A 27,349-nucleotide genomic window follows, 5' to 3' on the forward strand; every position below is an offset into this window, starting at 1 on the left:
GTGTTTATCGTGTCATTTTATTTATCTCATTCGCTTTGTGTTTTCGTTATGCGTCGCTTCGCGCCCGCTTTTTCCTTTTCCTGTTTTTCTTTTTCTTTTTTTTGTTTTTGCGTGATTGCCTCAGCGTTGCTGACGAATAGCCAACGCCGTGCCTTTGAAGCCACGTGCAAGCTTCTTCACAAAGTTAACCCTTTTACGTGACCATTATACAGTTGTCCAATTATCCGTCCATTTACACACGATACCTACCGCTCATCAAATTTTTTTTTTTTAACGTCTTACCCATTTACCGCAAATGAATTCCCAAATTTAAATTCACGCATCATAGTGAATTAGATTTTTAAAAGTAAATCACAAAGCGTTATAAATGTGAGGCAAAAATAAAAAAGGGGGGAAGTGTTAACTGGAAAAAAATGCTCGTAAAAAAAGTGCGCGTAAAAAAAATGCACGTAAAATGCGCTGGGTGGGAAAAAAAAATTAAAAAGTGAACAAATGTGCAAAAAAGAGAAAACAAAAATTAAAGCCACATACTGCGCAGTACAGTATGTATTCTCCCCATTTGTGAAGATCCAAATGGCACAAATGTGTCAACGCGCCGGTTTAACGCGTCTACCAGATCGGCCTGCTATTTCTTCTTTTTCTTCTGCACAGTTTGCCGGTTCAACAACTTGTACTTTTTGGAGTCATTCTTGCTTAGCGTGATTGCATTGCGGCATCCTTTTCCACCCTGGAAAAATTGAAATGGGGGCAATGGTGAAAGGTGTGTGGGAGCGCAAAGTAGCATATGTGTATGCACACACATGCGCATTTTGCACGTGCGATGTTTTTTTTTTTTTCTTTTGCTCATTTCGCAAACCTCCCAGAAGTTCCCGCCTTTCTTCGTCTTCTTGTCCCGCTGACATACACACACATCGTCGTCATCAAATTCACGAAAACAAAATCCGCAAATCACCCGCTTAGCAATGCCACATTCGTGGTTGCTATTTAAATCGTGGCAAGTGGGGCACGGAAATATCTTTAAAGGGGGGAAAGAAAAATAATGTAGAATGGCGGCGCGGCAAAATGTAGTGATGTTGTATTTTCGAAAGGGTGCACATAATGCCACATTCCCACCCGACTGTATATACACCCCGTGGTGGGTGGTCGACACGTGGCAATGACTCACCTTGTTACAACAGGGGAATTTGAAGAGCCGATGGGACTTTTTAAAATGCTTGCATGCACCATCCTTCACTTCTATATTATTTACTTTTATAACATTTTTGCATTTTTCTATTTTCAAATTGTTCGCTGGAGCCAAGGCCTTCTTGTTGGACTTTTTTTTCGTGAATAGTTTGTTTATCATTTCGTCGATTCTGCGAAGGGGGAAAAAGGGGGGTGCAGTGCGTGTACAAGTGCAAACTTTTTTATAAGAGTACAGACGTACCGTTATTTGGGACATACGTGTGCACGTGCGTGCCCCCCTGTTGGTGCACACAGAAGCACACGAAGGGACTTTACTTTTTTATAGCGGCATTGTTTGCGTTGACTATCTCGTCAAATGAGAAGCCGCTGTATTTGAACTCCAGCTTGGTGAAACACTTCTGGCAGTTCACGTGCATTTCTTTGCCTGTCATGGGGGGGGGTGAGGGTAAATAGCGTGTCGGTAAAAAATGACGGTGCGAGAGTGTATGCCTTCATGCACACACATGTGTGCTTGGAGAGGCAACTCCTCCCCCTGGGGTGACGCCCATCCTATTTGTGGCAGTACCAGAAGTGACATTCTTCAGGATACTCTTCCTCCCGCAGCTTTCGCAATTCACGCTGTAATCCCCGCTTAACAAGTCCTAAAAAAGGTGGGGGAGAAAAAATAATGTAAAAATGAGTAAACATAAATGTAAGGGCAACGCCGCATGAAAAAAAACTCCGTGGAGTTATTTCTACCCTAGACTTACCATCAGAGAGCACTGATTAAACTTCAAAACGCACACGCAGCTGTTCTCCATAAAGCAAATATTTCTGTACACCTCTACAACGGCATTGCTGCTGCAGTTCACGCAGGTGCAAACTACATACAAAGAGGGGGGTAGAAAAAATAACATCATGATATGCCAGAATGAAAAAAAAGACAACAAAAAGAAAACGCCTGATTCATCGAATGCTCAGGGTGGACATTCCTGCTCTACCTAACTGGGGCGCGTCTTTGCTCGTCGTGGTGACATCAAATGTGTTGCAGCACCGGGTGCAAAGCAGCTGCAGCCTTGGGGGATAAAAAAGGGGGGATCCATGAGCACATATATGTGAAAAGAGTACATACGAAGTGTACAAATATGGGGCATGCACAACTGCACGAGCGTTCTGACGGTGGTGACCCCCCCCAATTGAAGGCCCCCGTTGTAACACCTACTTCAACTGGATTGCTTTATACAGAGATATATTTTTGATGTGGACGTTTCCAAGCACAAGACTCTTCCCCGTTATGTTCACATTGTTGTTTATGTTCATGTCGTCGCTGTCAATGTCCTGATCCATCTCTTCGTTGTTCGCTTGGTCACTGCCTTCCTCATTCGGTTCGTTTGGTTCGTTTGATCCGTTTGGTCCGTTTGATCCGTTTGGTCCGTTTGATCCGTTCGATTCGTTCAGTTTGTTCGGTTCGAGTTGGCTCTGCCGTTCCTGCAGCTCCTTCTCCTTTTCCATCTTTTGCTTCTCCTTCAGAACGATGAACCTGCAATAGAGGAATCGCTTCAGGCAGTCCTCCGGACCCTTGGTCTTCACAATTTCGCTAACCTTTTCCCATTTTTCTGGGCAATTTTTTAAATCCTTGTACACCCTCAACCCTTCCTCAAGCAGCGTTTGTTCCTCCAGCTTCCAGTTCATTACTTTTTTTTTTTCTTCTTCCCTCTTCAACTTCCTCAGATTGTCATTCGCATTATGGCTACCTCCCATCGGTGGGGTATCCTTCTGGTTGGTACCTCCACTGGGGGTATTGTCCGTACCGTCCTTCTTCTCCAAATCGTTATTTGTGCTTTGCCGATTGGGTTCTGCCCTTGGGATTTCCACCACGTCATTATTTTTCACCTCGTGATGAATATAGTACGGCCCGGTTTGGCCTTTTTCAGTTTCTTTTTCAAGCACATCCCTTCTTCTACAAGCATCTGTAACCATGTTACCTGGGCTTGATTCATTTAAATAACTATTTTGCAGCGTGGGGATACTTCTCTCATTGGTTTCGTGCAGATTATACGTGAAGTGTTCTTCTGATTTTTCGTTCAGATTAAATTGGGAATGTGTTTTCCCCTGATTGGGATGGACTTCATTTGTGTGTGCAAAATTTTGTTGCAATGAATCCACCGATTGGTTCACTTGAACGCCGGGTACTTCCTTTTGCCTTTCCTTTTCGTGTTCACCAGTGTGACTGAAGGTAGTTTTTCCGCTTCCCCTTCTCCTGGCGATGTTATTGGGGTAATTATTGTCCGTGTTCCTACCGTGGGGGGGATTATTCAAAGGTGAGCGAATCGCATGACCGCTGTTATGTATAGTTCCATTTTGGTCTCTCGTTCCCCCTTCTGCCGACTTGTTGGTTATTCCATTCGGGTAGTAACGATGCCACCGATCCGTTGTTCCCCTACTGGTGGGTTCGTTTCGGTAGCCGCCCCGTGGATGGTAGTCCGGATTGCTCCTACGACTGTGGCTGGAGTAAACAGCGTCTAACTTTTTATAATGGTTCATCATCCTTTCCCTTTTCACGTAATCAAACCTATCATAATAATTTACATTTGGCTGTTCCCTCCCAAATTTTCCATCATTATAATGGTTTCTCCTCCCCCTTTGGAATGTCCCCCTACGCAGCAGCTGCTGCTGCTCCTCCTCCCTGTCCACATGGTTCACTTCAACACTTTTTCCATCCTTTTTATCACACACATTGTGGTTGGACGTATCCCTCACGTGCGCGCTCTGCTTTACACCACTAACCACGTGACCATTGCTGGTTATTTTTTTTCCGTTCCCCTGCCTTTCTTCCCTATTTGGAACACTCTTGTGCTTCCCATGCAGGTGTGTATAATCCATTATGTTATTTTCGTCCCCTCCAAAAAAACATATTTCTTCATTTTTTAAATTGCAATTTGTTTGTTCATTGTTCCATTCGTTAATAGCGCAATCATTTTGTGTGCCGCTTTTTTTTTCGCACTTCTTTTTCCCGTTAATGTAAAATATTTTTTTACTTCCACGCGCATCCTTTCTTTTTTCATCCCTGTGGTTACTTCTTTTTTGCGAACAATTACGCGTGCGGGAGATTCCCCCCTCTATAGCAGTATTCCCCCCCCCAGTGTGCATGTCCTCCTTCGATTTACTTTTCTTCTTAATCGATTGGGGCGGAAGAACATTTGCTTTATACCTTCGGGGAAAAATGGGCATTCCACTTGCCAGATCAGCATCCACCGTCAACAACAGTTCGGCGTTTCCTCCTCCCGTGACAGTACCGTCCGCACCGTTGCTCGGGTCGCTACTAACAAGTATTGACGTGGTTGCTAATCTGGTTGTTCACTCGGTTGCTTGCGTAATGACCGCCTTCCCCCTCGGTCGCACAGTTCCTACCTCAGTCATAACACTTGCCATTCATATATATACCGCCAATCGTGACGGAATTTCAAAGTTAAATTTTCCAACCCCCCATCGGGAACAACCTACAGTCATTTTTAAGCACGGGTTGGCACACAAAATTAGGATTTTTCTTTTCTCTGCCAACCGGGGAAATAATCACCAAACCAGAGGAACAAACGACACCGCCCGTTGAATAAATTTAAGCTGTATTTTCGATTAAAAAAAAAAGGAAAAAAAAAAGTTACTAAATTGTGCTAGTTTGGAATTTTAAAAGAAAAAAAAAAAAAAAAAAGGAAAATAGAATAAAATAAAGTAACACGGCACAACATAAAAAATGCTCAAGCAATATGTTGTATATAGTATGTATAAATATGTAAGCAGCAAGGGGATGAACCACAGAGGCGAATTTTTTCACCTCCCATTTTGACGTCGCTCTACTTTGAACGGTGTTGTCAACGCGCATTAGCATTCCAAAGAGAGCCATGTAACTGGTATATTTTCCCATGTGTATATATATGTGCATGCTACTGACCCTTCACGGGGGTTAAAACAATGCGCCTATATATTATATGCATACAACGTTGGCGCGTTAAAGGCCTCTCACTCTCACCATGGTGTAAACACATGACATGAAATTTATCCCGATGCAGACTTGTGGGTAGATCTATCTAGTAAAGCTTATGTAAAAGTGTAATGTTTAAAAATTTTTTTTTTTTTTTTTTAAAAACGACACGTGCATATATACACATATACATATATATATATGTATACCACTTAAAGGGACATCACAAAATGTGTTGCTTTTTTTTTTTTTTTTTTTATGCCATTATTAAAAAAAAAAAAAATTGTGAAATGTGCAGGCAAAGCGTAGTTCAGTTCAGAAGAACATAAAAACGCTAGGCAGGATGGAAAGAAAAAAAAAATTAGACGTGGCACCGCTACATTTTTGTTCTTTCATGTTAAAGCTCCATGCTAAGGAGGAAGAGCAAAATGAGCAACAAGAAGGATAAGCTTAGGAAGCTGGAGGAGCTACAGAAAACTCCATCGAAGAGTGGCTCAGAACCTTCTTTAGTACATTTACACACAATTTTCTTGCTTTCAGTCATTTTACATTCAGCTTCAGGGGCACAACCACCATTGTTCTCATTACAAGTCATATCCGGTGCTGGAATACATTTGCCTTCTAGTTCTTTAAAGTTCAACAAGCATCTCCATTCTTCCGTTCCGTCCAAGTATCTATAGCAGGCTGCATTCTCCGGCACAGTGGTGTCTATACACTTATGCTCAGAACCCATATTTAACATTTTCGTTTGCATATTTAACAACTGGGATAATACTTTCTTGGATTCTTCTTCATTAATTAATTTTGAGTTTTTGAATTTTTCCAAAAGACCGGAAGATTTCACATCATTTTCTTTACTCGATTTTTTGAAGCCCTCCAACTTTTCGTCCATTTTTGTGTAGTACTCCAATTTCTTCACAATGACATCGGTTTCTTTTTTCTCTATCTGGTAGTTGTTCATCAATTTTTTTAAGTTCTCCGTGTAGGTGTTCACCGTGTTCACCAGCGATTGGTACTCTTTTTGGATGCTATTCAAGAACGGGAGGTACTTCTTCAATTCTTCCTTTTGGGCATCCACTTGGTTATTTTCACTAGCTGCACTGGTTTCGATTTCCTTAATTTTTTCATTCACTGTATCCAAGTGTTGCTTGTACAGTTCGCCCATCTTTTTGTAGTACTCCATACCCTCATTCGCGGTGGCCATATCCTTGTCAATAGACGTACTGATGTAGTTGTAACTTCCCAAGAGCTTCTTCTTCTGTTCGAAATCCAGTAACTTGTATGGATCCTTAATGATGTACTCTCCGGATGAGGGATACTTAAATGGGTTCAAGTCAGAGTCGAGAACAGCTAAGAAGTAGTTTCTCTTCTTCAACCTAGAATCCAACATGTCAGTTATGTTAGTGTTGAATGCAGCCACGTGATTCGCCAGTTGCTTCTTTATAGTTTTGTACATTCCTGCTAATGGCTTTATGTATACCACTTCGTATTCGTTTATTCCTTCTGGTACCAACACTTCAGGCTGTGCATTTTCTGCCTCTCCCGTTGTTACTTGGTTTACCTCCTCGTTTTCATCGTCCTCCTCATCGTTGCCGATCAGGGGCACCGCGATTACTTGGTCGTAGTCGTCTCCTGATACTTGTGCTGCTTCTGGTTGTGCTAGTGGTGCTGTTTCACCTGCTGGTGTTTGTGCTGGTGTTTGTGCTTGTGCTTGTGCTGGTGCTTGTGCTTGTGCTGTTTCTTCAGATGTTTCTCCTTCAGGTGCTGGTAATGATGCTTCTGGTTCGCCTGGTGCTGCTGGTGCTGCTGCTCCTCCTGCTCCTTCTCCTCCTTCGGATACCTCTTCTGCTGGTTGTTCTTCCGTTTCTGTTTCTGTTTCTGGTACTGGCACTGGTACTGTTGATGGTGCTACTGATGGTTCTTCGGGTGGTGCTTGTACTTGTGTTGTTGCTGGTGCTACTGGTGGCGTAGCTGGTGGTGCTGGTAAGGATGCGGTTTGAGTGGCCACCTTGGGGAGCAATTCTTGGTAGGCCTGTAACGCCTCCTTAACTGCTGCAGTGTTTTTCGCGTGCTCACTACCAGAGTATTTCTTGTTGCTCATAACTTCCTTCAGTTCTGTAAAGACGTGATGCAATCCACTGGATAGGTAACTTATGTTCTCCTTCTCCAAGTTGATGTTATTTCCAAGTCTTCCTTCCATTCTGCTTAGCACTTTAAACTTTTCTAAGTTTAGGTAGTTGTCCTCCTTTTGCAATGATTCTTCACTTAAGGTCTTCAATGGAAACGGCTCACCTATGTAATATTTGGCTCGTGCCTTATAGTATTTTAACAAAATTTCTGTGTTCTTAAGTGTATTTTCTACTTCCTTCTTTTCTGCTTCCCTTTTCTTGTTAAAGAAAACGGCATAGTTTTTTAATACACTTGTTGGGCTATTCAAAAGGTTCTGTCTTCTTTCCAATTTGTTTTTCAAACTTGTGAGTTTTTTAATGTGTTCCTTGCTATTAGAAATTTTATTCTTCTTCTCCAAAAATCTTTCCAACTTCAGCTTGTACTTTCCATAGTGGTCTAGAGATACTTGTACCTTCTTCTTCAGTGCTTCAATTTCAGTACCTAAGGCTTCCCACTTTTCATTAGTCATATTGTTGATTTCCTCCTTTTGGGATTCTAGGAACTTCATGAAATATTCGTCATATTGATCCATTTGGGATAGGTGATTTTCGTAAATCTTATCCATTTGCACAATGTTCGTTTCGGATTCCTCCTCGCTGCTAGCTTGCACGGTTTGGTCTTGTTCTGTTTGGTTTTGTTCTGCTTGGGTTGTATCTTGTGTTTCTGTTACAGGTGATGCTTGTGTGTCTGCTACAGGTGACGCTTGTGTGTCTGCTGAAGCTGGCCCTTGGGTACCTGGAGCTACTGGCGTTGCGGTGCTTACTTCGTTAGTTACAGTTTCTGACGCAGTGTTGTTTTGATCTACTGTCGTTGTTGTTGTTGTTGTTGTTGTTGTTGTTGTTGTTGTTGTGGGTTCTGGATTAGGAACCACTTGATCGTTGGTATTTTCCGCTGATTGAGCAGGTGCCGCCGCAGCCTCAGCTGCATTGCTCGTGGAGGGTTTCAGGAAAGCCTTAATCTTTGAGTCCGTGTCTTTGTCCTTATATATGTTGTAAAGCATTTCCTTCTGGTACAACTCAATGTAGAGGTTCTGCAGGTCATTGGTCATGGTGTCATACATGGAATACATGGCTGGCAAGTTATTCTGAATGTTGAATAGCAGATCCAATTGATCACATGTGCTTTGCTTAATTTGGGTTTCCTCATCAGCCGTAAGTTTGTACTGCTCCAGTAGTTGAGGGCTCATGGTGGAGTTAGTCAGGAAGATGTGCTTGTGACATGCGTATGAGGATTTTAAAAATTCGAGGAGTTTTTCGAGGTATTGCAGTTTGGACATGGGTGGTACTGCAGGTGTTGTTGTTGCAGGTGCTGTTGCTACAGGTGCTGTTGCTGCAGGTGTTGGTTCTGCCGGTTGTGCTGGTGCCTCTTGTGTTGTTACATCTTCTGTTTCTGCTGGGGCTGCTGCTCCTCCTGCTGGTTCTGTTGGTGGTTGCTGTGATTCTTGTGGTGCTTCTGCTGCTGCCTCTTGTTCTTGTGTTGCTTCTCCTCCTGGTGCTGCGGTTTCTGCTCCTGCTTCTTCTCCTCCTGCTGGTTCTGTTGGTGCTGATTGTTCTTCTGTTTCTGGTACTGGTACTGTTGCTTGTGCTACTGGCGGTTCTTCGGGTGGTGCTGGTTGTGCTTGTACTTGTGTTGTTGCTGGTGCTTCTCCTGGTACTGCTGGTAAGGATGCGGTTTGTGGTGTTGATGATTCGGCTTGCGGTGAAACTGATGCTGGGGGTGGGGGGGGACCTTGGGGTTTGTTACCCCCTTGAGGTGGTGGCCCCTGAGACTGGTTACCACTTTGCTCTGATGTTTCTGATGCTGTTTGTGATCCAGTAGTTCCCACAGTGGATGTGACAGCACCTGTCACCGTTTCACTTGCTCCTCTAAGCGATTGTCCGCTGACGTTTGCCGGTTCTGTGGCCGAGTTGGCCTTCTCAGTGGCAATCATGGTCTCAATTTTGGGGATAAAGTCCTTCAATTTGTCAATCTCCTTTTTGAGGACAATCAAGTAGTAGGGCTCTGGTTTCTCGCCAGTCTTGTAAACCTTTGGAATGTATAAGCCGTCCTTCAGTTTGGCATTCTTAAGAAGGTTCTGAACATTTTTTAGAGCCTCTATTTTTTTTATCATCAACACCTTCTGTACTTGTAATTCTACAACCCCAGAGAAGTCGTACTTGTTTTCCGTGATGAGTTTGCTTTCATTTTTTCGAATTTCCTTAGCTAGCTCAAAAATTTCGCTCTTCAATTTCCACTCCATATGACTAAAGTAGTTAATTTCATCGTCGGTGATATCTTTCCTTAAGTTGTAGTCTTGCAAATAGGTCAGTTGTTTTTTCAGCTTGTTAATAAGATTGGTCTTCTCTTCGTAGGTGCATTTCTCTAGTTCTTTTTTCATCTCCATATATGCCTCCCTATTGGTCTTAAATTTATCAAATTTGTCTCCAACAAAGGTGTTGTCTAGTTTTGCTTCATAAAAATGATTAAGTGTTGGTAGGAAGGCCTCAACCTTCTCATTGTACAGCTTCATTTTCGCATCGTATTCTTCTTTCAGTTTGGGCAATTTTTCTTCTTCCATTTTTATTTTATTCGTAATATTGTCCAGAAGTAATTTTCTTTTAGTTTCACTAATGACGATTCCCTTCGATGGCTGCTTTCCATCATGTGGGTTTTGCAAATCACCAAATGACTCCTCGGATCCAATTTTTCCTATCAATTCGAAAATGCTGCTTTCTGGTAGAGGGTAGGATATTCCGTGTGGGTACGTCTGTTTCAAGGTTGGAACTGCCTTTTGGGGGGTGCTTGTTGACTGGCTACTTTCGGGCGCGATTAGCGTGCCTGCCATCTTTGCCTTCTCCCTCAAGTAGTACTCCAATTCCTCTGCGTTGGTGAACAGACCGTCCATGTCGAAGTTTACCGTCTTGGCAATGGCTACGATTTGATTCTCCAGGTTGGCAATTTTGATCTGGGCTTCATTCTGTAGAGTTGCAACACCTCCAGTGGTAGGATTACTATTTTCAGTATTTCCCTTTTCCGCTGCGACCTCCTCGAGTAGCGCCTTGATGCTTTTGTGCTCCTTCAGCACTTTTACCCGCTTCTCCAGGACTTGGATTAACTTTTGAGCCTCCTCCAGCTGGTTCGTGTAAAATATAACGTTGTAAATGGCTTGGAAGGTGTTTTTCTTCTGGTTGTAGTCTCCACCTGTAGAAGGTGCTACAGGGCCAGGTGCAACTCCTACTCCTGGTGCAACACCTACCCCTGGTGCAACACCTACCCCTGGTGCAACACCTACCCCTGGAGCAACACCTACCCCTGGAGCAACACCAGGAGAAGAAGAACTTTGAGAAGCACCCGCACTGGCTGCCGCACTTACACCATCATCGCTTGACGCGTGGATGATATTAGTCAAGTTGGTGTCACCGGCGACTATTTTATTATTCTCCGTAGCAATTAACTGGTTTATGTTATTTATTGTGTCCTTGTTTTTAGTGATGAAGGCCTCCATTTTCCCAATGTCGTCCTTTATATTGTCGAGGGGCTTCCTATAACCCAAAACAACTTTCTTCAGCATGTCCAGCTCCTTGTCACTGATTTTTAGATGCTCAGGTATTTTGCAATATTCGTGGGCGCACATATCGTTGAGTTTCGCCCTTAACAAATCATAGTTGAAGTTTACCACGTGCATCAGTTGGTTGAATTCTTCGTAACTCTCCACAAGGTATTTTAGTCCATTGGCGTCCAAGGCCAATTCCCTTATCATGTGTAGCAAGTTGGCATGTCCTGGAATTTGTAGCTCCAAATACTTGCCCACGAAATCTCTTATTTGGTGACCTAAAGTATTAACACTACTTCCATCATCATTGTTCACTATGTTAATTTCATTTGTTCCTATTTTTTGTTTGTGGAACAGCTCGTAGCCTTCCACCACGAGCGCCTCCAGTTTGTCCAGCTTCACCAGAAGCTGTTTATAATCTTCTGTTTCACATTGACATTTGGTAACGAAAAAAATGAAAGAGAACAAAAAGAGTAACACCTTCATTTTCGAATTCGTCTAATTTAATAAGCAAAGTGTGTAGGGTTTAAAAATGTACTAAAACTGGGCCTGCCAAAAATGGGCATTATTGTTGCATCTTAAAAGTGGCCAACGTTTTTCTATATATTTGCGTGTATGTTGGTGTGAGTATTTGGTGGGTGTGTATATTGGTGAATATATGTTGGTGGGTGTGTATTTGGTAGGTGTGTATTTAGTGGGTGTGTATTTAGTGGGTGCGTATGTTGGTGGGTGCATGCGGGTGTGTGCGTGTATGCGGATACGTGCGCGTGGGTGTATATATGTGTGTACACATGCAGAGGCTACTAAAACGAGGGTTGCGTCATATGGGAAGGGGAAAAGGCGATCCACGCAGGGGGGGTACGTCACAGGTACGCCTTGCACACGGGTGTGCGTGTATACGTGAAGGGGTACTTGCCTTCACACATACGCCTTCACCTACGTGTGTGTGATTACACATTCAATCTGTTTTCACGCAATTGTTCTATTAAAAAAAAAAAGAAGTAATCTTTAAAATGTTCACTTGTTTATCTTTCCTTTTTTTTTTTTTTTCTTTTTGGTCATGAAATAAACATCTTTTAAAAGTATACACAATGAAATAAAAGAAAAAGAAAAAAAAAAAAACGAAGTGAAGCGAAGCAGCGCGAGGCGAAACAAATTGAACAATTCACAATTGGAAAAGTAAACAGTTCACAGAAACAGGAAACATGAAAATGGAAACATGAAACTGGAAACAGTAAACACTTAATAATTTACAGGAAGAATTGCACAAAGTTAAACCGAACACACGTTACACACTTACGCGTGAAATTAAAAAAAAAAATTAATGATCACAAAAAGACTCCAAATGGACGGAGAAAAATTGCCCTGAAAAATTAACGTGTAACGGTACAACACAAAAAAATGTGCACAGAAACTTCGCGAAAATTCTGTACACGCATAAACGTGTGTTCGCTTTGTATGCATCACTTGAACATTCACAAATGTTTGTTCCCGTCCGTTTTGCTTTCTTAATGCACTTCTTGTCCCCCTTGAACCCTTTCATCATTTTACAGTCAGTTAGGGGACGGGAAAATTACGCCACTATGATGTGCTTGGCTGTTCGTCCGCCCCATTGCGCGATCTTCCTTTTTTTGCAGTTTATTCTCCATTTTGCAACTTTGCTTTATTCCCCATTTTTTTGCTACTTTGCTTTATTCCTCACTCTGTCACTTGTTTATTCCCCATTTTTCCCACCTTGCCTGTCCCCTTCTCGTCCATTTTTCTTTATTTTTTCAACCCATTAGTGCACTCCCAGTTGAAGGGGACATTACACCACGGCCGCCAACGGACGACCACACGTTCCCAAATTATCCGATACTGCTTCTCCGCAAACGTCCGACGTTCCTCCATTCTGCAGACACACAACGATCCAGCATGCAGCTACGCAGCTATGCAACTATTGCAACAACTCGGCGACAATTTCAAAGCGTCCTCCTGCATCTTTCACACTTTTCCAAACGCACATTTGCACCTTTTTTTTTTCTTTTTTTCCAACTTGGTGAATCCCCAACGATGCAGCAATGTATAGAGGACGTGCAAATCTATAACGAACAATTTAAAAAAAAAAAAAAAAATGGAAAACGCGGAGAATTGCTCCTTTCCATTTCGCTCATGTCGTTAAATATATACGTACCAATACTGTACACACACACACACACGCAGACATGGACGTAAATTTTCCGTGTGTACATTTTATGTGTGACAAAAAAAAGAATAGGGAAAGGGCAAGAGATAAATGAAATGAAAATATACCCGGGTGAAATTACCATGATTGTGAAGTGTTTACATACACAGATGGGGAAAAAAAAAAATTTTCTTTTTTTAACTTCGTCAAATGGAGGTAACACATTTTCGTCCTTTTACCTAGTGCAGTGTTGTTTTCTCCACCCCTGTTTCTACATTGGGGGCAACTTCTCAGTTTTCCGTGTTTTCCACATAAATGCACATTTTTCCAACCGCGGGAAGGGTGGTTCCCCTTGAACGAAGCCGTCGCCTGGCATGCGAAAAAGTAGTCGGTTGGTTTTGTACCCACTTGTGTGTGTGGGGGGGTCACTTCTTCCGCAAAAATGTGCACGCGGTATGTAAATGTTTTTTCCGCTAAAAAATGCGCAAAAGTGAAAAAAAAAAAAAAAAAAAAAAAAACGCCGCCACATGAAGGACCATGCGTCAAACGCAACAAACCACTCTGTTGCTCAACTCTGGAAAGAAAAATCAAAATTTGTAAAATAAAGGCAGGGATGGGGAGAATCCCCACGGGAAGCGTGTCTAAGTGGGATGCATTGTGGATATGCTGTGCCCCCTCCATCACTTTGCAAACGCTACGATAGCATGTAGAATTGGCTGCCCCTAAATTAGCAGGGCTACAACTATCCTGTGCATACATACACACGTACATAAAAACGTATAATAGACAGGCACTCTACGCAATAAGAAACGCCAAGATGGCGAACAAAAGCATAATATGCGAAAGTGAAGAGGCGAAAGAAAAGCTGCACACGACCCCTTCATGCATAGGTTTAGTGCCCTTGGGGCAAATGCAATTTACCCTATTATTTTTCAATTCGCACGTTGCCTTCAAATCGCATCCCCCGTTTTTCACTTCGCAAGAATTCTGTTCGTTTAAAATGCACTTCCCCTTCACCATGTTGTAGTTAAGGAAGCACAAACATTTTTCACTAAACCTTTGAATGAAGCAGAAGGAGTTGGATGGGCACACCCTATTTCTGCAGTTCTTTTCCACACGGTGCGCTGCGGCCTTCAGGCTATCTTCATCCCATTCATCCTCTCCCCAGTCATCCTCTCCCCAGTCTTCCTCTACCCAATCCTCTTCTCCCCAATCCTCCTCTTCCAAGTCCTCCTCTTCCCAGCCGTCGTAAAGGTCCCTATCGGTATCGTCACCTCCGTCGTCATGTCTTTCCTTGACTTTCCTCCCATCTCCCGCCTTGGCTTCGTTCAGCTTCTTCCAAATTTCCTGGTACTTGGTGAGGGGCCTCCCCTCCATGTTCTTAGCGTCCTCTCCTCGGTCGGGCACCTCCATCCCCCACCTTTCGTTATATGCCAACAGCGCATCCGCAAACTTCATCGCGTCAGTATCCTTCTCACTGTCGTACTCCACAAAGTTGTAGAACAGTGCCATATTATGGTTGCTGACCTGAGGTTCGTGCAAAAAGGAGTACCTAATACTTTTCAAGACATTTTTATAACTGGCAATTTTCTTTTTAAAGATTTTCCGCAATTTTTTCACCTTATCGTAGTTTAGCATATTTTCATGAGAGAAATTTGCACATAACGTTTCAACATTAATGGATGCCACTTCATTGTCTTGCTTGAGAGTCCCTTTTATGTCCAGCAGGGTAGGCACCTTCTCTTCCACTTGTTGTAGAAGCTCTTTTCGGTCATTAATTTTTTTCACCATGATGTGAATGACGAACGTCAGATCTTCATTTAGACTATCAATAAGTTGTCTGTAAATTTTGTAAGTTTTTATATTTTCCATTCTATCTGTGAAGAAATAAATATTATCCTCTTTTTTTTCCCTGTAAAAATAGTTTGTACTGAGGTGGAACGTTCTTTGTTTTTTGTGTAGGTTTGCATTAACAGTGTTTATTGTGTGTACTGTATCCTTCACCTTTTTAAGATGCGTGAGCAACTTATTGGTGTTATTTTCGCATCGTATAAGGTTGGTCACCAGGTCGGTTATGCTCATGTATATATACTTGAGCATAGCCGACTTGCGTCCTACCCCCCCATTGGAGCAACAAACTTGAGGGAAAAACTCAAGGTGGACTTTCATTTCCTTTATGTACGCATCACAGCATCTGTTTTGCTTCTCGAAGTATTTTATAATTTTCTCGTGGTATAAGGTATACATGTTAAGGTCCTCCACTTGGTACTTTCTCAGAAAAGCATACTTGCTTAGCCCGTAGTAGTCCACATTGGGTTCTTCCTCTGTTTCTTCTTTTTCTCCTTCCCTTTCGTTTTGCTTCTTAAATTTGGTTAGATTTCTTTCTCTTTCTCGGTACATCTCCACGATGTCTTTATAAATGTCCATCAATGAGTTGTACTTTTCCAGTGCGGCGTTGGAAACTTCCCTCTGATATTCCTTCTGCAGATCACTTGGGGGATCGCTTTCCCCCTGAAGTGGTCGCCCCATCCGTGCCATTTTGTTCTTCACGTAGGAAATATTTTCTTCATACAATTTGGCCCTCCATCTGAGAGCAGAAATATCTCTTTCTATTTTTCTCACCTTTTCGCGGTTCCAATTTTTTTTCTCCCACGATCTGTACAGCCAATTTAGAATCCTGTTGTACTGTTCCATGGATTCTTTTTCGAAGAGGATTTCTTTTTGGCTAGCTGCACTTCTGGAGAACAAGGGTCCGATAAGTGGTTCATCTACATGTGCTGTTTCGCTGAGGTGGACGGCAGGCTGTCCTATGACAAAATAGGCAATTTTTTCTTCGCTGCAGTAGATGTCCTCCTTCGAGGTCATCCCATTTGAATTCTCCGCAGGGAAGTTCCTCTTCTTCTCATCCACCTTTCTGACGCCTTGAAAGAAGAGCCGATACAGTTGGTAGTTCGACATGATGTTTTCCTTTTCTATTATTGCGTTCCAGAATGGCATTCCGTTAGGAATATATTTTATGTGTTTCACTTGAAAGGATGTAATTTTTTTTCTGTCTCCATTTAGTAAGTCGCAGGTGTATACTGGGTGATGCATCCAGTAAGGTCGGGCATTCTCACTGGAAGAGGAATAACTGCTTCCCTGTTTACTATCCCACCATTTAGGAGGCGTGTTCCCACCTGAATCATGTTCATAGTTTGGCACCACCCCAGAGCAGGAAATGGCCAATTCCCCTTGCAGCTGCTCTCCGTTTGACACATAAAGGATGTGTGGAATCCTGTCTAGGCGCCTTTTTCTTTTCCTGTATTGGAGTGGTCCCTCGTGAGCCTTACTCAAATTTTCATCCACCTGTACTCTCCCCTTCTTCCTGCAAAAGGAGTTCACCATGGTACCCTTCAACTCGTTATAGGGCGTCATCCCAAAATTCAAAACGAGATGAAAAAAAACGGTCTCCAGGAGGCTCATATCCGTGTCCCTGGATCTGGAGTACAATTTGAAAACTTGGCTCTCCTGCGTTTTGTATAGCATGTATTTGTAGGCCTCGGAGAGTGAGTTGGTTATTAGTGCATTGTTTAGCAGGTCGAATGGAAACTTCAAGGGGGAATAACAAGTTGACGAAGGTGAAGCGGCGTAAGAGTATAGGGAAGACGCGCAGGAACTAACAGAAGATACAGTTGCTTCGTTTATCGTGTCGAATTCATCTCCCATGTCGTTTAGGTTGTAAAAAATCAACTTCCTTACCACATCCTTGGAGTATACAGAACTGTCTATGGAACAGGACTGCCCATGATAACAACCAGAAGAACTATGCTCCTCCCAATTTTCGAACTTTTTTAAAATATGCCCTGAAATTTCATCACTGTTGAATATGCTAGAAAAATAGGAGTGAATTTGTCTGAAGCCGTTTTTTACTTGTTCATCGTTTTTGTTGCTCTCCCCGTTTGGAGATTCCTTTCCCGATTGGAAAAAATTTGCTACGTGGACGAGCGGCTTTTCCATGAAGTTCCTGGACAGCTCATACACCACACGCAGGTTATTTGCACCCCAACTGGGATCACCCTCATCAAAGTCTCCATCCCCATTAGTGGTATTGCTCTCCCCAATGTAGTCACTACTTATGTCGGGGCCAAGGTCTACCCCAAGGTATGCACTCATAAAGTTGGGGTTCAGGCCGAACAGGTAGATCACGTACTTTAGGAGAAGGTGAGAAAGGTCCCCCTGCTTCATCACGCCGTCTAAATTTTCAAGAGTCAAATCGTGGCAGAAGTCTTTGTTCACCCCAATTTGGTAGCTACTTCGCAGATGTTCCAGGTGGGTCTCATAGAGGAGAAGCAAAAAACGGTTGCTGAGGAGAAAGGCCGATGGAGTGATTCTACCCAAAAAGGCTATCTTCCTTTTCAGAATAAGGACAATCCTTTTTACAACAACTATTTTTCCAAAAAGGAGAATGCGTCTGTAAAATCCTACCATTTGTTCTTTCCTCAACTTGAGGTTAAACAAAATGGGGTGCATCTCCACTTTTTCTACATTTTCAATGTGCTTTATTTTTATTTTTTGATTTTTCAATTTTCTGTATCGAGTTAGAAGCTTCACAACACTTCGCAGCCGCTTCAAATATTCGTCTTCTCTTTTCATTAGCTCCTCGTTTAGTTTGTCTTTTTTCGTTTTGTCTTCTTCGCTTAAAAAGGAGTGACTTGTTTTGTTCCACGTGGATTCCCACAATTCTGGGAAGTCCCTCTTCCCCACGTTGCGTAGAAAGGAGTGTCCCTGTTCAGGAACGCTGCTGCCATGTTCTTCGACTGGCTCTCCCCCTTTAAGGGTGCTCATCGAGTTCCTCTTCCGTATGCCCTTCTCTACAAACTGCTCGTATTTATTTTTCACATTTTTGTACTTCAAAAAGGAACCGTTTAGTGCATCCATTTTCTGTGCAATTCTTTCTGCTATGTAGACCCTATTATCTTTGGCGTTTTCTCGAATATAATCCAGTGAGAAAATATCCCTCACGTTTAGGTGGTAGTCCTTTAGGTGCTCATACAAAAAGGAGTACATGCTTATGTACTCATCGAGCAGTTGAAAGATGTGCTTGATTTCCGCCCCGCCGGTGAGCTCCACTTGGCGTGGGCCCTTCCTACGGAAGGTGGCTGTCCCGGTTGGTGGGTTGCCTATCCCTGTTGACGCTTTACCCGTCTCCCCCCCCAGCTCCCTTGTAAGCCACTCCAACGACGCCTCCACGCTGCTCCGAACCCGCAGCATCCTCTCGATAATGAAAAAAAAATACTTCTCGAAAAAGTTTCTCCTTCGATACATTTTTTTCTTCTCCCTTTCCACTAACGTGTCCAGATCCTTGTGCAGGTAATTTTTTGCCAACTGTTCAAATCGCTCAATTTCTTCCAGCGATAATCTATCGTAACTCTTGTCCCTGAGTTCCTTCTCCAAGTCTCTGCAGTAGTTTCTCCCTTCCTGTTGCTCCTCCACCTGTATCATTTGTTTTCTCATTTCGACGACGGAGCTGTGAATGTAGCTTTGCAGGGACGCCTCAAAGTTATGCAACATAGTTTTTACACTTTTGGCAAACTGCTTGGTGCATTTTTCTCCAGAAATGCTTTTGTAGTCGTCGTTGCAGGTTGGCGGATTGTTCATTGATCCATCTTGCGGGTCATCCATTGAGACGTCTGTCGGCTCATCCCATATTAACACACCGTAGTTGACGTAAAAACCCGAATAGACATCCTCCTTGATCTCCAAAGAAGGATTAAACAGGGCGTTAGCCATGTCTGTTTCGCTCCTCAAAAAACGTTGGAAATATTTCGAATAATTTAGATAATATAGCTTTGTCGCTATGTACATGTGGGTATATCTAACAATTTCAATCTGCTTGCGAAGGGAGTTCTTCTGATTGATGTAGGAGCAACTTACGGATGGTTTACTCTGAATGAATTTTTTTTTGTAGTAATTGATCATTTCTTCAAGGAGGTCCTTCAGGTCCCTTTCTGTTTTTACACCTCGTAGGTACTTCTCATCGGTGAAGCGCTTTCCGTTTGTATTTTCCTCCTTTTTTTTTTTCCCTTGTTTTGCCTTCACTCCACCCACACTTCCTTCCCCTACCCCAAACAGATACAGCTCCTTCCTAAACGTTAACCCTAGTGAAGAAAACAAGTAACGAATCGAAAAGTACATTTCATGCAACACCTGTCTCTCTTTCTTTATTTCTTCCACAATTTGAGCCATCCTCTCGTCGTTCCTATCACCCAATCGAATCCTTTCCGCTTCCTCGATCAGAGCAATCAAGGAGAGGGTACACTCCCTCACTGTCACGTGCACACTGTGGATATTCTTCCAGTTGAATGCTTCACACAAGTGGAGAACAACCACCACAAGGAGGAGAAACAACCTCATCTTTATCTCCACAAAGAGGAAGAAAGACCAAATTGCCGTGCAGGTGTTCATGCTGGCACGTACACACGCACTTCGTTCGTACAACACACACTTACACGCATATCCATATCCGAAACGCGTATGAATGTGATGAGGTTTTCCAAACAAATGAGCAGATCTGAGCGCCTTGCATCTGTTTCATCAGTTTGTTTAAGCGCCACAACAGACTCTCTCAAGTGTCCATGTGTAAATGAATCACGGTAAGTAAAGACATGTGTTTATTTACGCATATGTATGGGCTAACAAATTGAAACCCCATTTTTAAGTCCCCGTGAATTTACCAACTGTTAAAGGAGTTCCCCCCCTCTCTCCTTATGCATGCTCTCCAGACGAGCAACGAACTAGCAGGGCGCCCTCTGCATGCGCGGCGCATGGGTAGCCCCCCCGGTTTACCACCTCCAGCTAAACCATTGCACAGCATGGACTTCATTAATGAGAAAAACAGAAAAAGAATTCCCAACGTGTGAAATATCTCATCATTTCAACAAAACATTGTAATGTCTTTTTTTTTTTTTTTTCATTCAGTAGAACATAGGATGCGTCTGCAGTTATTCTTTTTTCTGCATGCGAATTTGACTTGCTGCATGCGCCCTGGGGGGACAAAAAAAAAAAATAAATAAAATAAAGTAAAATAAAATAAAACAAAATAAAAGGAACATAAATACAGGGGTAACCACAATGGTGGCGACGCAGAGGAAGCCCAACTGAATTCCTCTTAACTTTATTTTCCCCATTTTGGGCCTCCTCTCAAATTGGGTCACCAAATCGGCGGCTGTGCTGCCCCGTGGTGAGACACCTTAACAGAGTCCCCGAGGGTATGTATGTACTTCCCCCGAACCAATTCGTATAGAGGCCATTTGGACGAAGCCACCTCCACCATAGGAGCATCTTTCCCTTTATGGCCCCACGCTTCTCGTTTTTTGCTACCCCCATTTTGGTACGATGAGATCCTAATTACAAGGTGTACACATTTAGCAGAGCCTCCAAAATGGTTAAGCGGTGGAATCGAAAATGTAGACCAAAGATTTGTCCCCCCCGAGGTTATCCCCCTTCCGTCTTTTCTACCGACATGCGTGTAATGGGGGAAATCATATGCCTTACTCGGATACGTCTGGGTGAAAAGAGGGGCAACTCACGTAATGAACAGAGGCGCCCACGAAATTACCCCAACAATATTGCCGATCCCGGGGGAAACCTGAACTTGCGCATATTCCTATGTAGACGCCGTAAAATTCGGGGCTCGCTTCAAAGGGGTAAACCTTTTCACAGTAGGCATTCGAGAGGAATTATTTTCTTTCACGCCCGCATTCTTCCCCATCCTCCTTCCAATCCGCGTTGTCTTGGTACACCTTTCTGTGAAAATTTCCCGCACTCGCGTTTACTTTTTTTTTTTTTTTTTCTCCAAACGGCAATACGCAGTAGAAAAGAAAAAGAGCGAATTGCCCAACTGTTCACCTGTACATATTTTTTTTAAAATCCACTTTATCATGAGGATAATTAAAAAAAAGAAAAGGGAAAATCCATCTCACTGCATCTATACTAATCTGTGAAAAAGCAAACCCAACTTGTAGCTCCGCGCAGGCAAAATGGAAGGAGACGAACAGGACGACGAGGTCGGAAAGACAAACATGAATGACCCCCATGATGGTGAAAAGAGGCAACATGAGGAGGACGCCCTTTTCGACGATATCATCCCACAGAGGGATTATAGGCGGATAGGCACAAATGTAATAAATGAGCAAATGCTAATCGAAGAAATAAACAAAAGTGGGGGGTCCCCTGGGGGGAGGAACCTCACTGAGGAGTTTAACCACGCCAAGGTGTTGTCCCTCGAAAATAGGAAGATTCTCCTCATACAAAATATTGACCTTTTTAGGAGTACGTGTGGAGCGTTGCTAAGATGGGCTTCGGAGCTGCACTTAGAAAATGCCCCACTGATTACCCAACTTGCCCACCGCTTGGGCGTTGCTTCTCTCACACACCCACTAAATACGCACCCACTAAATACACACCCACTAAATATACACCCATGCACATATGATACACATATGATACACCTATGGTACACCCCTGTGCAGGCCTGGAGGAACTCCGCCTGGACAACAACCTCATCGAGGAAATCGAAAACCTGGAAGGACTCTCCAATCTAAAAATCCTAAGCATATCCAACAACAAAATAAAAAAAATAAAAAACCTCAGTCAGTTGCAGAACCTGTCTGAACTAAACCTCCACAATAACCTAATCGAAAAAATAGAAAACTTAGAAAATAACGTAAATTTAAAAATCCTAATTTTAAGTAAAAATAGAATAAAGCACATGGAGAATGTAACCTACCTGAGGGTTTTAAAAAAATTAAAATTTCTCAACTTGATGGATAATCCGATATGTCAAGAAGAGAACCTCCTCATCCAAGTGGGTTCTACTTTGTCTACTCTAAAATGTTTCAACAATGTGCTCATAACGCAGGAGAGTACATATAAACGACGAGGGGTTCCTTCCCAATCGGCGGAGTGTTACCAAGGTGGGGACTCCCCTGTGGAAAACTCCCCCCAGGATAACTACTCCAACAACCATTGCGATAATTACGAAAAGAAAATCAGCGAAGCGTACTTGTCTAACATCACCACGCTGGACCAGGCCCTCTTTGACAAAAAAAAGGAGCCTTCTGTTTTTCTCAAAATTGGTTACTACTCCAAGATTAAGGAGGACTTTCTGCGTGACGTCCGTTTGATGAATTCCACCCTGATGTAAGTCCGAGCGTATTAAACCATATACATATATCATTACGCAGACGAAGAGGTATATGTAGCACCCCGTAACCACCCACTTACCCCCCCTTAACCGCAGAGACCAAATCCTCCAGTTGAACGAAGAGCGCAGCAAATGCTCCCGCACCTTCGAAAACGACGTGGAGAACTTCACCTCCCAGTATATGAAGAACAACATTGCGGCGTTCAACCAGCTACGGAAGAGGTCCAAGCGGGTCGTCCGTGCCCTGCTCACCTTCCTGGGTTGCGAAAAAGGTGCGTTCCGCAGCGTCACTTAGCACATGCATATGATGTTGTGTGCATGGAAAATAGTATGCCTATGCATGTGCATACTACACACGAACATGCGAACATACGCTAACTCTCCCAACCATGCTCCCGCTTTATTTACGGCAGACCCCCCTCCCGTGGAGCTCAGGAAATGCCCAGACACGTATAAAAAAAGGACCCAGCCAAGTGACCACAAAATGCTTAACGATACGATTACGAGGAAAGTTCAAAACGTCTGCGCAGATTTTCGTTTCAAGGGAGACAATAATGAGGAGATTCCCCAAGGGGGAACAACACCTTCCCAAGAGGATCAACCCCACCGGGTGGGAACCTCCGAACCGCCTCCTGACAACCCCGAGGGGAAGCAGCCAAATGGGAGTGATACCCTCCTCCTTGAGGAAAAAAAATACAACATTATAAAAAAGTATATAGAAAAAAACATGGAGGAGAATTTCCTCTTCAGGGACAAGCTAATAAACGACGAACTAGCCAATATGGTTTCCATAAATAATTTTCTAGAATGTTTTAAAAAGGAAGTCTCTAAAATGATAAAGCTCATAAATGACCATATATCAGATTACTTCCGTAAATTGGAAGAATTGGAGGAGAATTTTAACTCTAGAATTATTAACTTTTTTGCCGAGGTGAAGAATAATGAGCATCCCTCCGTCAGGCTCAGGTAAGCAGTGCGCCAGGCAAGCATTCCTCACGTGATTACTGTGGCGCACCCTCACCATGCGTGTCTGCCACCCATACTTCCTTTCCTCCCCGCAGCGAGGACGAAATAAACGAGTACTACGCATACAAAGGCAGCCGCTCAAACATCCTGAACAACCTGGAGGACTCCATCTCCAGCAGCTACAACAAAGCAGGCACCTTCCTCATCGAGGAAAAAAAGAAACACTTATTTGTCAAGTCCAGGGATCGCATTTCGGAGATTGAAAAAATTGTCGATGTGTCTAACGATTTGTTTTATTCCTACCTCAGCATTCTGCGCGTCCGTGTTGAGTGACTACCACTTGTGCGCCTCCAAAAGGGTTGTATAAATGTTTACCTATTTATAATGGGTGTGTTAATATGCGCCCCTGTTTGCGTGTGACGCTTCCCGTGGCTTCCCACTTTTCACCACTGCAGTGGCCTATGCAAAGGGTGTGCATTTGTTTCATGCTTCTTAACTTGGGACCCATCCCCGACACTTCCTTACGTTCCACTTCGCTCCCGCTGGAGCTTCCCTTTTTGAATTTCTCTTCGAACTTTACTCCACCCACGACGTCGTACCTAACAGGGGGACGAACGAATGGCGCACGCTCACACATAGGCGAGCCGGGGTACGCAGGGCTGGTGATAGGTGCCCCTCCCACACACCCCGGGAAAGAATAAAGAATGCCCCCAAGCAACGGGTTCAAGTGGAAGAAAAAAAAAAAAAAAAAAAAAAAAAAAAAAAAATACAACATATAACATATAACAACACAGCGCAACGCAATGTAATGCAAAGCAGGTCAGCCACAATGAGGCAAAACAAAACGAGTACCTCTACGTGCAGCACACCGCACCCGCTTGTACCAGATCTGACAGCCCATCCAGCGAGGAAGAACAGCCCCACGCATCCCTCCCCCGTATGACATGACTATTTTTTCCCTTAAAAGGTCCGCCTTAGCTTTATTTCTCACACTCATAGGTAAGTCGTTTTTTGCAAAGAAGTGGACCAGAGGCACGAACCTTCGGAACTGCATCTCGCCATTGTATGCTCACCATGAGAGTAAATTAGCTGCTCACAAGGGGAGGCTTTCGTTTCTCTCTAGCAGTGGGGGGTCAGTAGGCAGTTGGAAGGGTCAGCGGAAGGGTAGGCGATGGCGCGGCGGCAAGTTAAACCGTGCAGGAGGGGGTATGCACATGGATGGCCGGCTTGAAGCACAAAATGGTGCAAATAGCAACAAGCATAGCAATGAACATACCAACCCACATAGTGATCAGCAGACTGACTCACCCCCCTTCACCATCAATGACATCGGTACCCTGGTCGGGGGACACGTAACCGTCATGAGCGGGGCCTTCAAACACTGCAGGGGGGTCATTCTCGACGTTAAGAAGACGGACAAGGATGAATACGAGCTGCTGGTGGTAATCAACAAAGACGAATCGGCCAAATATCCCAAAAACATCCTGAACAAATTCGGAAAAAGCTACTGGTTTAATGTGAAGGACGTCCAAGTGGAGAGGGTGAAAGATTTGCTCTTCCACAGGTATGAAAATTTTTACGATGAGAAGGAGCGGCCCACGGATGGGGACCTGCAGGAGATTAAGGAGCGCTTCAGCGAGTTAGACGTGGAAGACGTAAACCCATTGGAAGGGGAAGACGCAAACCCATTGGAAGAGGAAAAGGCAAACACATTGGAAGGGGAAGAGGTAGGCCAGTTGAGCAACGACGAGGAAAGCACATTAGAAGGGGGAGAGATAATCTCGTTTAGTAGCGAAAAGGAAAATGCTTCCTATATCGAGGAGGCCCAACGGACAGACCTGATCACCCTGCAGGAGAGCCTCATCGAGGGAAAAAAGCGGCCACGGAGAAGCGCCTTTTGCCACACAGTGGTGAAGGAAATAGAGAAGAATTACCTGTACGAAGATCTGCTAAATCTGTACAAGGAAAAGAGACACCTGGCTAACATAGTGGTGTGTTTCTACATCCTAAAGCAGTTGGTGAAAATCTACAATTTTGAAAAAGAAAGCGAAAGTGGCGAAAATGCTTTCCAGAAAAATGTTATTTACAACAACACCTTTGAAACCATCTTAACAGATATTTTAAAATTTTTGGAAAAAAAGGAAATATATAGAGTGGTGGACAAAACATGGCTCCTATGGATCCTAGTAAAGTTAAAGATACACAAGGAGGAGAAGTATAGGTCCACCTTCGAAGGAATTTTAAATCACCTCGTGAAATATTTCACCTACGAAACGTTGAAAAAAATGAACACCAAAAGTTTGTGTGCAATTTTATGGAGTTTAGCTAAATGTTCCCATAGCAACATACAAGTGTGTGAAAAAATTTACAAAAAAGTTGTGTATTTTTTGGAAAAGTACACCTCTGTGATGTCTTGCCATGACATGTCGAACATTTACTACTCCCTTGGGTTGATTGAATACAAAAATGGAGACGCTTTTTTTCATTTAATTGACGAAGAAATTAAAAAAAATATAAATAAATTTTCAGTGCAAAATCTTATGAATATTCTCTACGGTATGACAAAACTGAAGAGAAACAACTCCACTTTTGCAGTCGTAAAGGATAAGTTGCTCTTCCACTCCTCTAACATGAACCTTCGAAACATGAGTTTGTTCCTTTGGTGTCTAAATAAGAATGAATACTACCACGTGGACGTTAACTTTAAAGACAAATCCTTTCAACAATTAAATGTAAAGCAAGCCATGCAATTGTTAATGTTTTTTAACTACAACAGGGATAAATATGTGCACTACCTGAAGTACGTTTTGAATTTTCTTTTCAAGTGTATGTCTAATTTGACTAACAAAGAAATTTCTTTCCTTTTTTACTCCCTGTTCAAATTAGACCTACTAAAAAATAGTAGGTGCTTTGTAAAGATTCGTCAGCATATCATCCAGAGAGACTACCAAAGATTCAACTTGATAGACCTCAACATGATTCTTCTTTCTATGAACAATAGTAATATATACGATAGAATTTTGCTCAACTATTTATTTCGCGCCCTCAGGGGAATTCTCACGCGGGTCCTAGAAACCCGCACCTCGGGGAAAGTCACCCCGGGAGAAGTAACCACAGAACAAGTAGCCACCGAGCGCCCCCCCATAGACTGCACCAACCTCAACTACGTAATGAAGAACCTATCTGAAATGAAAATTTTCGACCAAAGCATTATGCTCAAGTATGCCCTTCTCTTCTCCAGCAACCTTTCCAACATCAGCGCCGACCACATTTGCGACTATCTCTTCTACACCTTATCGTTGAACAACCTGGGGGTGAATACAGCAGGGGGGGAAAAAACCCCAATGGCAGACGCTTCCAATAGCGAACTGTCCTCACCCACCTTCCGTGACCAAAGGATCGCCCACTTAGTGACCTCCAACGAAGAGCTCACCTTGAAGGATGCCAATTTTGGAAAAGTCTACCAGCACTATTTAACCAAAGTGACTCAATACGCGAAGGACAAACTATCCCATTTCGACGCACACACATTTCTTGCCCATTTGGAGGAACAGCAGAATGGGAAGACGGGACAAAACGGAGTAGAGGATAAACAGGAGAAAGACAAAATCGACACCTTCGTGTTCGACTACCAAACGGAGAAGAAACACGAGCATGTGCAAAAACTCAATGAACTCATTTTGGAACAAACTACCAACCATGCTGCGAAGGCAACATTCCTGGGGGACTTAATTTCGGATAAAGAGTTTTCCTCGTTTGTCAACGAGGGGGAAGACAACCATCCTCATGATAATGATGAAAATAGCGAAAAAAAAAAAAAACTTCAGCCATGCACATCCATCAGTTCACTCATTCATTTGTTCTACTCCCTTGCGTCCTTGAACGAACTTGAAAAAAACCACGTTGATCACTACATGGACAATTTGTACACCGTCGTGGAGAAAAAAAAAAGCGAAATAACGGCCTACCAGTGGCTGCTCATCAAGGACCTCTTCAAGATGGTACGTGTGAAGAGGAGCGCCGATTGGGAGCTTCTCCTAGACAATGTAAATTCCTACGTTAGGGGTGCCGAGCAGGAGGGAAGCGCGCGCTTCGAGACCATCAACATAGAGATATAAGAGCGGGTGTGTGTTTGTATGTGTGGATCTACAAATTGGCGTAGCCTACATGCTCACCTTTAATTGCACAAAA

At 43.2% G+C, this 27,349-nt stretch overlaps 5 protein-coding genes across 5 annotated transcripts; 2 read left to right on the plus strand and 3 right to left on the minus strand.

Moving 5' to 3' along the window:
• Positions 1-625: 625 nt before the first annotated feature.
• PCOAH_00016070 (Uncharacterized protein) lies at positions 626-4,596 on the minus strand (the record flags this gene model as incomplete). Its single annotated transcript, XM_020058416.1, has 10 exons — positions 626-727; positions 857-1,015; positions 1,166-1,355; positions 1,501-1,609; positions 1,751-1,826; positions 1,935-2,047; positions 2,166-2,239; positions 2,387-2,541; positions 2,698-4,486; positions 4,526-4,596. The coding sequence occupies 10 exons, from the start codon at positions 4,594-4,596 to the stop codon at positions 626-628; spliced, it is 2,838 nt and encodes a 945-aa protein (XP_019914178.1).
• A 944-nt stretch (positions 4,597-5,540) lies between these two features.
• Positions 5,541-11,330, minus strand: PCOAH_00016080 (Merozoite surface protein-1; the record flags this gene model as incomplete). Its single annotated transcript, XM_020058417.1, has 1 exon — positions 5,541-11,330. The coding sequence occupies one exon, from the start codon at positions 11,328-11,330 to the stop codon at positions 5,541-5,543; it is 5,790 nt and encodes a 1,929-aa protein (XP_019913923.1).
• A 2,473-nt stretch (positions 11,331-13,803) lies between these two features.
• Positions 13,804-19,401, minus strand: PCOAH_00016090 (Uncharacterized protein; the record flags this gene model as incomplete). The annotated part of the gene is made up of 1 exon (XM_020058418.1): positions 13,804-19,401. One exon carries the CDS (start codon positions 19,399-19,401, stop codon positions 13,804-13,806), a length of 5,598 nt encoding a protein of 1,865 aa, XP_019914107.1.
• Positions 19,402-20,863: 1,462 nt separating this feature from the next.
• PCOAH_00016100 (Uncharacterized protein) lies at positions 20,864-23,491 on the plus strand (the record flags this gene model as incomplete). The annotated part of the gene is made up of 5 exons (XM_020058419.1): positions 20,864-21,318; positions 21,519-22,188; positions 22,289-22,464; positions 22,606-23,158; positions 23,254-23,491. 5 exons carry the CDS (start codon positions 21,027-21,029, stop codon positions 23,489-23,491), a joined length of 1,929 nt encoding a protein of 642 aa, XP_019914113.1.
• Positions 23,492-24,372: 881 nt separating this feature from the next.
• PCOAH_00016110 (Uncharacterized protein) lies at positions 24,373-27,276 on the plus strand (the record flags this gene model as incomplete). Its single annotated transcript, XM_020058420.1, has 1 exon — positions 24,373-27,276. The coding sequence occupies one exon, from the start codon at positions 24,373-24,375 to the stop codon at positions 27,274-27,276; it is 2,904 nt and encodes a 967-aa protein (XP_019914247.1).
• Positions 27,277-27,349: the final 73 nt, after the last annotated feature.

This window comes from Plasmodium coatneyi, chromosome 7 (assembly GCF_001680005.1).
Source record: "Plasmodium coatneyi strain Hackeri chromosome 7, complete sequence".
Taxonomy (NCBI): domain Eukaryota; phylum Apicomplexa; class Aconoidasida; order Haemosporida; family Plasmodiidae; genus Plasmodium; species Plasmodium coatneyi.